The sequence below is a fragment of the Ostrea edulis genome, chromosome 3 (assembly GCF_947568905.1).
Source record: "Ostrea edulis chromosome 3, xbOstEdul1.1, whole genome shotgun sequence".
Taxonomy (NCBI): Eukaryota; Metazoa; Mollusca; class Bivalvia; order Ostreida; family Ostreidae; genus Ostrea; species Ostrea edulis.
The window spans coordinates 65,908,567-65,924,398 of NC_079166.1; the positions used below are offsets into that span (position 1 = coordinate 65,908,567).

Genomic DNA, 15,832 nt, shown 5'->3' on the forward strand with positions numbered 1-15,832 from the left:
CACTTTATTTACAATTGCAAAAATTTGAATAGTTTCCCGCACTATGTTATTTGTTTTCAGGCGTGTATGAATACATCGCGTTTTCGGATTTATTGATGTATAAACTCTTGTTCAGTTTTATTTTTGTCCAATCAAAACAAATGTAATAAATAACATTGGAATTATTTAATGATATCTTCAATTCTGAATTATTGCAGCCATTGAATTGTTGATAGCATTAATCATTCTGCTAAATTGATGAGCACTACACCTGAATTGTTGCTCTCTTCAAATGAATTGTAAGACACATTAACTCAATTAATACACACAATAATTGAATTATTGCTCTCCATGCAGTGCAATAAATCTTTCAGAGAGAGCAACTATATAATCTGTCTTTACTCCCTGACATATTTCACGTACCGACAGACTGCCAGCCTCCTGGACCATTCCTATATCCATGGCGATGTTGTCCCTGAGCTCCCTGAAGATGTTGTACTCTTTCTTCTCTACACTGGAGGTTAGCATTCTACAGTACTCCATGGAGAGGTCTTGTTTGGGGAGCTGCCTGATGATCTGGACGTCGCGGTACCTCTCCCCGGGGTGACCCAGAAGCGGGATCTTGTGGTTGGGGAGCTGTTCCATATATTCCTCAATCTGAAATAGTGAATATTCAAGTTACATAAATCTCACATAAAAACTACAAAAGTCTCACAGCAATACAACACAATTAGTCTCACGTCGAGACAACACAAGTCTCACGTCGAGACACCATAAGTCTCACATCGAGACAACACAAGTCTCACATCGAGACAACACAAGTCTCACATCGAGACATCAAGTCTCACATCGAAACAACACAAGTCTCACATCGAGACAACAAAAGTCTCACATCGAGACAACACAAGTCTCACATCAAGACATCACATGTCTCACATCGGGACAACACAAGTCTCACATTGAGACAACATACGTCTCACATCGAGACAACACAAGTCTCACATCAAGACACCATAAGTCTCACATTGAGACAACACAAGTCTCACATCGAGACACCATAAGTCTCACATCGAGACAACATATGTCTCACATCAAGACATCATACGTCTCACATCAAAACAACACAAGTCTAGCTTCATGTGGCATTACTTCATGAAGCACATTAATGCTTCATGACAACTATAAAGCTGGTGTGTGCAGTGTTGCAGTTATCATACCCTCATGTATTTTCAAAAATGAAGTTCTTACAATTATTCTACTTTCATTTCTATTGGAATTCACAGCCATTAAGATAGACGTACTATATTTATCAATATTCATACACACATTGTTCACAACTGCAACACATTCATGAAGAAATTTGTAAAGACATTAAAAGGCAAAAACATTGGAAATGTAAATATTTTCATGTTTAATACCATACAGAAGCTCTGATGATTGGCTTTTATAGAGATAGGAAATCCACAATGTTGAGGTTGACAAACTTTTCTAATTGTACTTGACAATTATTGAGTCATACTGGTAAATCACGTAATGCAGCATTTCTTATTTTACAAATGTAAATGTCAGAGTCAGATATACAATTTGTACTGCATGTAATTCTTCAAGAAATGTGGAGAAAACAGTGTTAAAAGGAAAGGGGGTATGGGGGCAAGGAGGGGAAAAGAAGAAGGGAAAAGGAATGGAAGAAAGGAGGGAAAGACAATGGAGGGAAAGGGCAGGATAAGGGAGAGATAGACCCTCCTGTAAACCCCTCCCAAGAAATGCTTCAAAAATGCAAACACCATGCAGCTGATGTGACCAAAAAAGCCAGAGTTTAAAGAGGAGCCATTTCTTTCTGAAATTTTGGCTGACATTTATATTTCTGGTAACTGAGAAAATCAAACTTCTATCAGAAGTTTATGATAAGATCTGCGCACTTGAGCTCTCACCTCAGGTGAAGTAATAAAACAAGATCTTTTTAAGACCTCTATGATACCCATTAAGATAGTCATCAAGGAAAAGAAATGAGCAAGAACTCAGACTTAATATTCCTGGCCATATCCAATAAGATACATTGCACTGGAATGTATTAGCACTGCTTTAATGAAGAAAGACAGTTCATTTGATGCTGATCTGCATGCAGACAGACAGACAGACAGATAGATATCCGTGTGTGTGTGTTTATAGACCTACCCTAAATTAACCTTACTATCAAAATCAAGCCAATTGATAAGATTATCATTCATTCAATATCTATTCACAATTGTTTATTCTTGCTGTGTTTACAATAGGCATTTGATGTTACATTACAAATGCCTATTAGTCTCTAAGATAAAACTTATAATACATACGTGCAATACATGTAACATCAAAGCACGTCTGTTTCATAAAAATGTAAAGTTGGGTTAAACATTCTTTCTTACAAGCCTTCTTCAATAAATTCTCTACCTGTGAGATGTACCCCGCAGGTGTTACATGCATTTGTATGTGGAGGCTGCGATTATATCCAACGTCTGCTCCTGTATTTGATAATTTGTTGTGTATAGGTATGTGTGTGTGCATGTTCATCAAATACATCTAAAGTTACAATGTGCAGTGGGTATATTGATATTCAAAATTGGCCTGTCTATATCTATACAGAAATACATCTTTTTCACCTAATACTTCAAGCCACTGTAACCACATTAGATTTCAATCATTTTAAGAGATAAATTTTATTTTGGAAAACACATGAGGGCATAAACAGCATACTTCGATGTGTATGTTAGCACTTCAGGAAAACTAATAAATGCTGGTGTGAAGTGTTGCGGTTCATAACCCTCATGTAATACATCTTTTTTAAATAATTAACATTCTATGTTCATTTCTGTTGGAATTCCCGGTATAGCTAGAATAGACGTATAATTTATCATACATTCATATACACCTTGTTCACAACTTCCTTGCATTCATGAGCAAATGGCTATCATTACAATTTGTAGAGATATTGAAGGCAAAAACATTGTAAATGTAAATATTTAAGTGTATCAACATCATGTAAGTTTACTTTTTTGTAAATATTTAAGTGCATCAACATCACGCAAGTTTACTTTTTTGTAAATATTTAAGTGCATCAACATCATGTAAGTTTACTTTTTTGTAAATATTTAAGTGTATCAACATCATGTAAGTTTACTTTTTTGTAAATATTTAAGTGCATCAACATCATGTAAGTTTACTTTTTTGTAAATATTTAAGTGCATCAACATCATGTAAGTTTACTTTTTTGTAAATATTTAAGTGTATCAACATCATGTAAGTTTACTTTTTTGTAAATATTTAAGTGAATCAACATCATGTAAGTTTACTTTTTTGTAAATATTTAGTAAATATTTAAGTGTATCAACATCATGTAAGTTTACTTTTTTGTAAATATTTAAGTGTATCAACATCATGCAAGTTTACTTTTTTGTAAATATTTAAGTGTATCAACATCATGCAAGTTTACTTTTTTGTAAATATTTAAGTGTATCAACATCATTAAGTTTACTTTTTTGGATTACACTCCACAACAAAAAGATGTAATGCTGATCATTTTAAATATATCGTTGTAGGGCCGGGAGTACAAGATGAAGGTGGTCTGTTACGTCAATTCAAAAATATTTTACTCGTTAATACTTATTGAAGTACAGCATTAGAATGAGGAGGCCAGATACATAAAAACGGGGACCTAAATTAAACTATATGTATATATGAACCTGAAGAAAAGAACAAAATCATCATTAAAACATAGCTGTAAATACTTCTAAAATCACATTAATTTCGCCCCTCTGAATTGCATGTTTAACTGTTTAGCTCGTCTCTGGAACATATAATTGTTACATCGTGAGTTAATTGATACAGAGTAGGGAATTCTAGTGCTATTTATAGACTAAATGTGATATTTTAACTATCACATTTTTTACAGAAATCTTTTCCCTAAGAATCTTGTCCATGAATTCTTATTCAATTTATAGAAAAACCCATTTTCTTTTGAATCGAGGGTATTTACTAGGAGCATTGATTTTCCTTAATGCCAACTGTTTCATGACCACATTTAGTGTCTGTATGCACCTCAAACATGTCCTCTGTTTCTTGTTGAAAATGTAGCCCTAAGTGTACCAGAATTTACTGCCACAGAGGTAATACGAGATCAGCATGTTTCAATATCACAGAAATATTTACAATGGTGAATCTCAGACACACCTTTGATCTAGACGAACTGCATTGTTACATAATCCCAACACAAAATTGAACAGACTGTGCACAAAGAAGCAATTTTAAATCACTATACAGGGTTACATGCATTAAAATTCCTCTGTAGTATAAGGTAAATAGATTATAGTTGTGCACAAAAAGAAATCAGCCAATTTACAAATGGAGAAAAAGTTAATAAAGTATTAAAACATGAGGCTCAGGGACCTTAATGGTCACCTGGGTATCATTCACTCAATCAAATTAGAAGTGTTTATAGAAAAATCCATTTTGTTTAATGAAAATCCCATATAATGTTTGATGCACCATGTGAATCTTTCAAACTCTTGACAAACTACATGTAGATCTCCTCAATTTTTTGTGAGGTCAAAACAGAAAAATAAGATATATGTGATTATGATGTTTCTCCAATACAAAATTACCGCCTGGACAAATATTTGTAACGTTTTGGAAGATACGCGATATTGAGCTTGAAAAATGACCATCATCCAGAGTGATGACACAGTCTGGTATAAGCCAACTTTGTGTCAAATAGATGAGCCTCTGATTTTGATTACAAACTTTTTACTTGATTAAGATAGAGGGCTCATGGTGGGTGTGACTAGTCGACAAGGGATGATTACTCCTTCTAGCCACCTGATCCCACCTCTGGTATGTCCAGGGATACATGTTTGCCCTCCTCTCAACTTTGTATTCGCAACAGGAATTACAAGATTGATCACTGTTTATTATCTTCACCATTTTCTTTTCTTGAAATGTCTATTGTTACAAATTCAAGGCCTGAAACAAAAGTCTTTTTACATCTTTACCGGTATCCAGCTGACAATGGTCAAATGGCCTTGGTTTGGAGTCAAAACTGATAGTCTGAACAAATCTGTTATGTTTCTTTTAAAAAAAGTTACCCTTGACCTTGACTTTAGTACAGGGTAGTAACACACTGTGTGGTCATTAGCAATCTTAATGTCAAGATTGTGCTTCTCCAATGTCTCTCCATTACAAACCTTTGGCCCAAAAAGTTGATTCAGATTTCTTTTATCAGCGACTAAAATTGAACTTGACCTTTATAATGGCCAAATTCAGTCACAGACAATGACAAATTCTCTGTTCATGAATAACTTTGAGGAAAGTATGACATTGCAATGTCTTTCTGGTATAAAGTTATAGCTAGACATGAATTTCTAACATTTTCACAAGTAACCTTGACTTGATGGTCAGTTGACCTTGCTTCAAGGTTATAATGACTCATTGTCTTGTCAAAAGCAAACATATAAGCTATTGTTTAAGAGTGAAGACTAACTTTATAGATGTACAACACATTTTCAGTTCATACGCCAAATAGCCCCACCCTGAGGCTTTAAACATGATTCCTAATTCTGGGCCAAAAGGTCTCAAAACTCTAGTAGCTGGCTTCAAATCTCATTTTATGTGCTACATCCTCAGCAGTAAAGAAGATCTTTAAAGATTTCATGAATTGTCACGGTAGGATCCTCCTTGAGGCTTAAAGAACCAATTTAGTCTAAGGGCCATATCAGCAACTTCAATGCACATTAAAACTACACAAGTTGGTTTGTGCTTCATATCCAGTTATGAATAAAGAGATTCTTGAAGAATATTTAATTCTAGCCATGTTAGTAGTTTTCCCTCTGTGATTAATCATGAAAGTATGACCTTGACCTTGAGAAATCACAGGCATCTTCCTCTCACCATGGGGACCTTGTGTACCAGATCTGATTATCATGGCCTTATTAGTACTCTGGTTGAATATGTTATCAGGTTTGATAGTCCTAGCCTTATTAGAACTGTTTCTATCTTGTTCTGCAGTGTCTATGAAATTGACATGTAAGTTTAACCTTGACCTTAAAAATTATATGCTTCTTCCTTTGGTCATTGGAAACTTGTATACCATGCAAGATCAGATTATAGCCTTATGACTGCTGTTTTTAGTCTGACCTACACAGTGCTGACAGACAGATGAACATTGTTATATAGTGTAGTAGTTAGCTGGCTATAAGGACCATGGATATCGGCCCGAGTAGCTCAGCGGTTAGAGCACCTGACTATAGTGATGCAGGGTTCCTGGATTCGATCCCGGTCCAGCAATAAATTTTCTCCTCTCTCCTATACTACTTTTGGTGCCGTTGACCACCCCTGCACTGCAGTTTCTCCTGCCAGGGGCGAAAAAGAATCTGGGTTGTGTGTCTTTGAGGGCGAAGACAAATTAAGGAGGGAGGAATGTAGTAGTAAGGGCTATACGGACTGTGGATATCAGCCTGGGTAGTTCAGTGGTTAGAGCACCTGAATAGTAATGCATGGGTTCGGGGTTCGATTCCCGGTCCAGCCACAAATTCTCCTCTCTATAATAAAGGAGATAAATTTTCTCCTCTCTCCTATACTACATTTGGTGCTGTTGACCACCCCTGGATTTGCAAGTGAAACTACTGCCAGGGGCAAAAAAAATCTGGGTTGTGTGTCTTCGAGGGCAAAGACAATTTAAGGAGGGAGGAATATAGTAATTAGGGCTATTACAGACCGTGGATTTCGGCCTGGGTAGTTCAGTGTTAGAGTACCTGACTTAATAATGCATGGGTCCCGGGTTCAATTCCCAATCCAGCCAAAGATTTTCTCCTCTCTCCTATATATACAACAACAGTAAAGTTACATGAACCGACAGATGAACAGACACACTGCACCATACCATAATACAACCTATTTATGATACATGTATAAAAAAGGGTATCATATAATATGCAAGTAAATGTTCACCTAATAACCCAAAATATTTCTCATATGCCACTTCATTAAGTCACTCAACATCTAAGCGGAATCTTTTATCACATTTTTTGCTGGAATGCTATAAAAATCTTCTATCTCTCCCCACCATTTTGTCATAAAAATTTCCCTGGCAATATAATGAACAACATGCAGCACAATATTCATCAAAGGCTCATTACATTCCAGAGGTGAGCACATATCACTTTATTGACTAGGGAAAAAACCGAGAGTCTCAATCTAGTTACAAGTTTATGAAGTGTTGGAAATATTAGATTCTTTTCATGTTCCTATCCAAGTTCATCTTAGTGTGTGATACTAACAGCCTACATTTGTAACTTCATTTAATGAAGATTAAAGCATCGATTCAGACTACATGAGCTGTTTGCCAGTAGTTATAGATGAAATCTTCTATGTGTAGGCATATCTTTAAAACATATTGCCATGCACTACATTAAGTCCTTTTTATTATTATTCCTTGGGTATCTCCAATACACCAGTTTCGAGATACGAACTCTTCTGTATAGGAGGTGCATTTAGTGGAACTTTGAATGCCTAAGTGGGACAGAGTGGATATACAGCCAACGAGGAAGACGATGAAATGTATTAAAAGCGGCTTCTCTTTAAATATATAAATGTGGGAAATACTAAATACTATCGAAAGAAATGTTTTACCGAAGTGGAAACATACAAACAATGTCATATTTGCAAGAAATATCTTGTATATGGTACTTATGACCAGCGAAATAATGTGATAGGATAAGAATTCTATGTATTTAATTACCTCCTTAAATACTTATCACTTACTTAGTTTGTGTATCAGTCGAATTCGAGTTATCAAACAGCGTATGAGAAACTTACTGAGTACATTCTCTTACGCTGTGATGAATATCTGTCCCACTCCCGCGTGTAAACAAATTCTTTCGCGCCTTACTATGTACGAGAGTTCTCCAAAGGGAAATAACTCGGACGTATCTCGAAACCGGCGTATTTGAAGAAAATGAAAACATATACATGTATTTACATAGATATAGGCTAAAATTATGTCAATCTATTTCCTGTCAGTGGGTGACATTTTTAAGTCATTTGGTTCTTCAATTCAAAAACGCATTGGGTTTCAGTGTTCAAAGAAATGTCAAGGATTACATACTATACACTGAGTTATAGCTTCTTAGTATTAATGGGGCTAGGAATCATACGTCATCTGTTTGATGAATATACCAACAGACGGAACTACTTAAAACTTGAAATACATTGTACCAACAGACAGAACTTATACCCACAGATAGAACTTATACCCACAGATAGAACTTATACCAACAGATAGAACTTATACCCACAGATAGAACTTATACCCACAGATAGAACTTATACCCATAGATAGAACTTATACCAATAGATAGAAATACCAATATCTACCAACAGATAGAACTTATACCCACAGATAGAACTTATACCATTTAGATAGAACTTATACCCATAGATAGAACTTATACCCACAGGTAGAACTTATACCCACAGATAGAACTTATACCCACAGATAGAACTTATACCCACAGATAGAACTTATACCCACAGATAGAACTTATACCAATAGATAGAACTTATACCCACAGATAGAACTTATACCCACAGATAGAACTTATACCAATAGATAGAACTTATACCCACAGATAGAACTTATACCCATAGATAGAACTTATACCAATAGATAGAAATACCAATATCTACCAACAGATAGAACTTATACCCACAGATAGAACTTATACCAATAGATAGAAATACCAATATCTACCAACAGATAGAACTTATACCCACAGATAGAACTTATACCAATAGATAGAACTTATACCAATAGATAGAACTTATACCCACAGATAGAACTTATACCCACAGATAGAACTTATACCAATAGATAGAACTTATACCCACAGATAGAACTTATACCCATAGATAGAACTTATACCAATAGATAGAAATACCAATATCTACCAACAGATAGAACTTATACCCACAGATAGAACTTATACCAATAGATAGAACTTATACCAATAGATAGAACTTATACCCACAGATAGAACTTATACCAATAGATAGAACTTATACCCATAGATAGAACTTATACCCACAGATAGAACTTATACCCACAGATAGAACTTATACCCACAGATAGAACTTATACCCACAGATAGAACTTATACCCATAGATAGAACTTATACCAATAGATAGAACTTATACCCACAGATAGAACTTATACCCACAGATAGAACTTATACCCATAGATAGAACTTATACCCACAGATAGAACTTATACCCACAGATAGAACTTATACCAATAGATAGAAATACCAATAGATAGAACTTATACCAATAGATAGAAATACCAATATCTACCAACAGATAGAACTACTAAAAGCTGGAAATACCAAAAATACCAACAGATAGAACTTATACCAAATGATAGAAATATCAATAAGTAGAACTACCAATATATAGATATGAAATACCAACAGACAGAACTTTTACCAACAAACAGAAGAACTGCCAACAGATGGAGATAACAACATATGAAACTATATACTAATCTCGACTGGATATTTGGACTGACGCCTTCACCGAACCTCAGAGCAGGCCTTCGTAATTTACATCTTGAAATTTACTTTCAGCTTTGGTAACACTGCTATTTGCTTCAAATAAGTTATTTGACTGTTAAACTAACTCTTTATCACTATTAATTTTGCATTGCTTAACTTCTAGGTATGAAAATCCCAAAATGAAAACTGTCACTTTATTTTCCGTTCAAATGAGGACTCCCATTAAGGAATTGTTTATCTCCCAATACTGAAGAGTTCCTTTAGTCTGTTTTTTTTTTATTAAAGATATGTAGTAATTGACCATACCTACTGTATACCACTAATGAAGAAAAACAGACAATAGGAACTTTTCAATAGGAGATAAGCATTTCCTTCATGGAATTATGAAATTCATAAATTATGAATGGTCGACTGCTCTGAGATTCGGTGAAGGCATTGGTCCAAATATCCAGTCAAACAGAATTTCAGCCAAAGTTGATGCAACTAATTACCAATGGATGGAACTACTAACTACTAAAAGATGAAACAACAGAACAGATATGGAACAGTGCGTGCCCATTCCAATAACACACATCCAATGTTAAAGCTTAAATCTAATGACTTTTTACCTGTTCAGAGGTCAAGCCTGGGGGGATCCAGGTATACCCCTCCCTGAGGGTGCGGTCCTTTGTGACCTGAGCGGTGGGGTCATCATCTCTCTTCCATCCCAATCTGTCGCGAATGTTGATAAAGTTTTCGTTGTAGATGTCGTGTAGATCCCTGGGACATTTGCATACATTGCATGTATTCCTGTGAAAACAGACAAAAGCACACAGCTTTCAATTTTAGCTGCACTTTGAAAATTAATTTTAGTATCTTTTTGAAGGTTTTGAATCCACACCCCCAGGGGGCCAGGGACCACATTATTCAGAGTTTGTTGTTCTTACCCCCAAGATACTATACACCAAAATTTGGTCCAAGCGCATTCTAAGAAATTGAAGATGTTCAATCGTTAACACACAGCAACAGAGAAGTACAAATCACAAAAATATGAGCCATCAATGTATAATCCCAAATTTTTAGGATTTTATGATGCATTTGCAGTTTGGGTTTTTTTGGGTTTTTTTTTTTTTACAGAGGAATGGGCATTTGCAGTGTTTTGATTAGGAGTTGTAACTTTACATATTGCATTTTCAAACAATTTGGCAGATCAGCCAAACCAATAAGCAATCAATCTACTGCTGCAGCACATATATGTATACTAATTATTAAAGTGACATTGTAGTTGTGTTATCTATTATATCAAATTGTTATTGGAAGGGAGAAAATGCAACGAACGAGACTGGGATTCGAACTCGGAACCCTTCAATCTCTGTTAAGGTGCTCTACCAAGGTATATCTGGCCACTGGCAATCAAACACAGCTGACCGCTACACATAGACTTTGATTAGTTCAATAAGTGGTTTAAAATATGGACTCATGTCGAGGGATATCAGCCAATGACACAGGGTAATATTGACTGTGTTTGTAATGTAATCATGATAATATACTATGAATGGTTACCTCCACTTGTGCTGAGTAAAACCTTGACACCTCTCTCCACAGGCCAAACATGGCTGTCCTTCATCCACTTCATGCACCACTATATCCTACAAAATTACAAGAATATCGTCAGACCACTATATCCTACAAAATTACAAGAATATCGTCAGACCACTATATCCTACAAAATTACAAGAGCATCGTCAGAACACTATAATCCTACAACATTACAAATGCATCGTCAGACCACAATGCCCTACAAAATTACAAGTGCATCATCAAACCTGATACAAAGTGCATGTATAGCACTAAAAGTGAAAGTAAGGGGTCCCTCCAAATGAGGCCCTATAACAGAGGTCCTGGCATGTCTAGATAGGCGAAGACATGATCAAAAGTTACCTGTAGACAGGGGGGGGGATCTAATGAATTTTAGATATTCTTGCTGAAACATTTCAATCAGTAAATTACTGATCACCCTGTTTTACACAGTAATTCACTCTTCTGCTCCGAGTTCTCACTGACATGCATGCACCTTAATTACACAGTCATTCACTCTTCTGCTCCGAGTTCTCACTGACATGGATGCACCTTAATTACACAGTCATTCACTCTTCTGCTCCGAGTTCTCACTGACATGGATGTGCCTTAACATAATATTCGTATACACTAGCTGTCACAAAGTTCACAACGATCTGCACGACCAGGGCTTAGTTTATAAACATATAAATTTTCAACAGTTAGATTAAAACATAAAAACATAATAAGATTTTAAATGTTACAAAGGTACAATCAGAGTCTGGAAATTTTAATTATTAAAAAAAAAGTTAACTTGAAGAATTCATCAAGATACTAAAACAATAATATATACTATATGTATACAATTAGCCACATTTCTTCAATATTCAGTCTAATTATCAGACAGGTGCTCTTCATGAAGTAATTAAACAAGTCAGTGAATGAATTTGGGGAATCACAAATCATACATACCCTGGCCATGATATTCTCCATTTTTTTTTTTTCAAATACAAGCTTAAATTAATGCATTACACTCCCCAAATAAAGAGTAGTTGTGTATATTGCCATAATCGCATCTATCAGTCGTCATGTGCCAACAGAGGCGGAACCACATTACCTAATTTTGCATTTATAATTAAAAGGCCAAAGAAACACCTGTACGTTAATATTGCACGGTTTTATGAATAAAATACTCCCCCTGTTAACTCGGAGTGCATGCCAATGCTATATAGAAAAATGAAATATTTGTTACATAATTCCCATTGCTTTTAATTTAAATCCCCCGTAAGAAATAAATATTGATAGAAGCAAACCCCAGGAAGTGGATGAGTACAACCTATCTGCATAAATTGTGGTCTACACGGTGCAGCTTTTCGGAAGTTCAATAATGCCTGCATGAATCCACGTTATAAAGGTAAAAGCTCGTCAGAAGGGGATTGTTTTAATTCAATTGATATACCAAAAGATGTTTTCAAGTGAATCCATGGAGCAACCATTAGGATTACATATATTTATGACTCACTGAAGAAAACCCCAAAAAGCACTGATATATATATACATTAGAACAACCATTACTATCAGACCTTTAGGGAAAAATATTTCAATTAGTATTATAAAGAAGAGGAAAATTTTTATTTTTATCAGTGGTTGAACATGCTGGGTAATTAAAAGAGTGGAAATGTACACATTTAAAGACCCTAATCAAAGCGTGCTAATCTCCGTAAGATGCCTGGTTATGGGTCAGTGAAGTGGTTTATCATGATCAAGAACTCCCCGCAGAGAGGAGAGAATACAAAGCCTTTCTGAGAGAGTAAATATTACTTTTGGCAAATTATACACATCAAACTTTCAAACCACCACATTTCTGAGAGTTTGTTATTAAATATAACCTCAACTCTAGACTTAAACACACATCCCCATCCCCCAGGAGAGTATGAAGTGTAAACTACCAATATGATCTAAGTACTCAATAATATGGCACTTAATCAAGAGATTTTTTTCCTTCATTTCTAATTTTGGAATAATGATATTGGACTGTCTGTACATGATGCACCTAATTATCTCTACAGATTTTTAATAGGGACTGCTTAATAAGGTAATCTCCTGTCATCAAAGGACAACAAATGTCAAAAGATGAACATAGTCAATAAAAAAAACCATAGCGTTAATAAGTTTGTCAATAAAATCTTTTACTAAATGTACACCTCGCTATAAGAGGAAATTTCCTCTGAAGTGAATATAGACATTTGTTGTGTGTTCACCAGTTGTTCCCGAGTTTGATTCTCTACCATTCCTAGCAGTCATGCAGCGTTTAAGTTATAACTACTATATGTAAAAGACGAACAATTAATGATTAAGGAGACATTTTGAGAAGCTGGTTATCTCACCTCTCAAACCACCACTATACGGTGCTCAATAGAGTTCACAAGTCTGGTTATCTCATCTTTCAAACCACCACTATACGGTGCTCAATAGAGTTCACAAGTCTGGTTATCTCACCTCTCAAACCCCCACTATACCTCTCAAACCACCACTATAAGGTGCTCAATAGAGTTCACAAGGTTATCTCATCTCTCAAACCACCACTATACGGTGCTCAATAGAGTTCACAAGTCTGGTTATCTCACCTCTCAAACCTGTGACCACTATAACGGCTCAATAGAGTTCACAAGTGGTAGATTCTGGGTTCAAGTCCCCACCACGACAGATATACGAGTAGTTAAGTCATATGAGCCCCTACTTGTTGCTTTGTGAAACTTTACTCGTTAGAATATATTAATTTGAGTGTTAGACATGTCTCTAGGTTTGGACGATGTGACACAAATTTAGACCCGTTTCCCACTCAGGTCCATCTAGCAGTGAGGATTCTCTGTTGTGTCAATGTCTAACCAATGCACAGGCCTCCTTATTTCATGGTCTCCTCTGAAAGACTTCTAACGCTGAGCTCTTGGCAAAAGAACACTTGCTCCCTATCTTACAATGAACTGGGTATGTTGCAGTCTGGGATGGAGCTCATATGCCCCCCCCCCCCCCCCCCCCCCCCCCCCCCCGACACACACAAACACATCCCCCCCTACAACAAGTGAATCTGCTACCCTTTCAAATCGTGGAATCTCTCAGATGGGACTTAGAAAACTGAAGTCGTGTGTCAGTGACAGTATTTGCTGGCATGATATAGCACCTTATATTCTCATGCATGCAATGACCTGGATCTGCATAGGAATAGTTCTAAATTTGCTACATTTCATCTAGAGCTGGGGATGAAATTTTCTTGCTAAGGATGTTTAATATGCAATAGACAAGACCAAGATTTATCCACTAGGATCCCAAAGTCCTTGTGCAATTGGACTACTCCTCTCTGAGAAATCTGTCATTTCAAATAGTCATGCTCAAATTAAGATTTAATGGGAAGTTACAAGTTACAGATTAACTGCTTCTGTTTGTCCATCTGTCTGTATGATGTTTGTTTGGTGAATTGTGAGTTTAACCAGGTTAGTTTGATAAACTGACTAAAATTAAGTGATTAAATTGTGTTAGAGATATACTGATGGTGTCAGATTTTAAACTTGATAGGAGTGGAAATGTCTGCATACCTGTACAGCACATACTTCAGGTATTCTACATTTCCTATCAATTTTTTTCCAACAATTAGAAAGTACTGCTCTTGGTTTCCTAATTATTTTTTAAATACTGATTTTTCTTATTTTTAGCTGGTTGTCGTGTCAGACCATGAAAATATACGACCAATGAATAAAATTACACTTCTCATGAAATTCCGCATCAACAAAACTTTTGACAGAGATAGCAATGTGACTATATCATTGATAAAAGTTAAGATTAGAAACTATGTGTAAAACAATTATTACCACTAACCTGAACACACGAAATTACAATTTTGGGAACATTTTTGAGGTCCATTGTGTAAAATCCAAACAATCAAACATGTCTAAAAGATAGGCCTTCGTCACCTGGAGGCCACACCTGTGAAATTTAACCCCAGAGGCCACAAAGTTGTAGTACAACTCCTTAAATGTTTGAAATTTCAACAACGTTCAATATTTGTTCACCGTTATCTGGTGTTGGTTGCAATCAGCCTTATACACACACTCAACCATTACAACACCCAGGTTTTCGGCCACCAATTCATCGTCATTCTCTCTGATGACCTTACTGGTAACAGGCCAGATAAGATGTCATCTGGAGGACCTTTCACCAGAAACAGAAGGCAATTATGCTGATTGCATACCATCAAATCTCTCAGTAAATAATTCTGATAACAATCCCGGAGTCCCGACTAAAAATCTCCACCAGCTCGTGGTAAAAGTAAGCTAATCCCTTAATATACATTTCTAATGTGACAGAACGAACATTTCTTTCCAAACTGTTAAATGGCAGCGCCTAAAATTTCTTCTTGTCATATTCAGCCAAATAAGGAAACTGAGAGGTAGCTTGATCATCAATAACAATGTTCCCAATACAGATTGGATATTGTCAAGGAGATTTGCCATCAATCTAAGAGATGCTCCCATCTCTGTTACAGTCTCATGATAGGATTTTCTTCAGCTTTCTGGCAGGGGGGATGTTATATAACTGTTCAATAATTATCAGGCCGGTAATTAGTGATTATAAAAGTATCGTCAAATTGCAGTGCAGAGAGGGTAGACCCCATAAAACAAATGGAAAGTGAACATTTTGTAAAGTGCTTTGTTTTTTCCCGAGCATGTTCGTTAGGTAACCA

At 35.9% G+C, this 15,832-nt stretch overlaps 1 protein-coding gene across 7 annotated transcripts in view; it reads right to left on the reverse strand.

Moving 5' to 3' along the window:
- The window catches only part of LOC125673871 (four and a half LIM domains protein 2-like), a 49,948-nt gene that overhangs the window by 30,830 nt on the left and 3,286 nt on the right, over positions 1-15,832 (reverse strand). For 4 of the 7 annotated variants that reach the window (XM_056158587.1, XM_056158586.1, XM_056158591.1 and 1 more), the window contains exons 2-4: positions 11,101-11,186; positions 10,167-10,347; positions 403-636 (exon numbers count right to left, since the gene is read on the reverse strand). In XM_056158587.1, coding sequence (XP_056014562.1) covers positions 403-636; positions 10,167-10,347; positions 11,101-11,186 — 501 coding nt within the window. Of the gene's footprint in view, positions 1-402; positions 637-10,166; positions 10,348-11,100; positions 11,187-12,066; positions 12,423-14,967; positions 15,140-15,832 lie in introns of those variants that run through there. The other 3 variants (XM_056158590.1, XM_056158588.1, XM_056158589.1) reach the window with 2 other exon arrangements.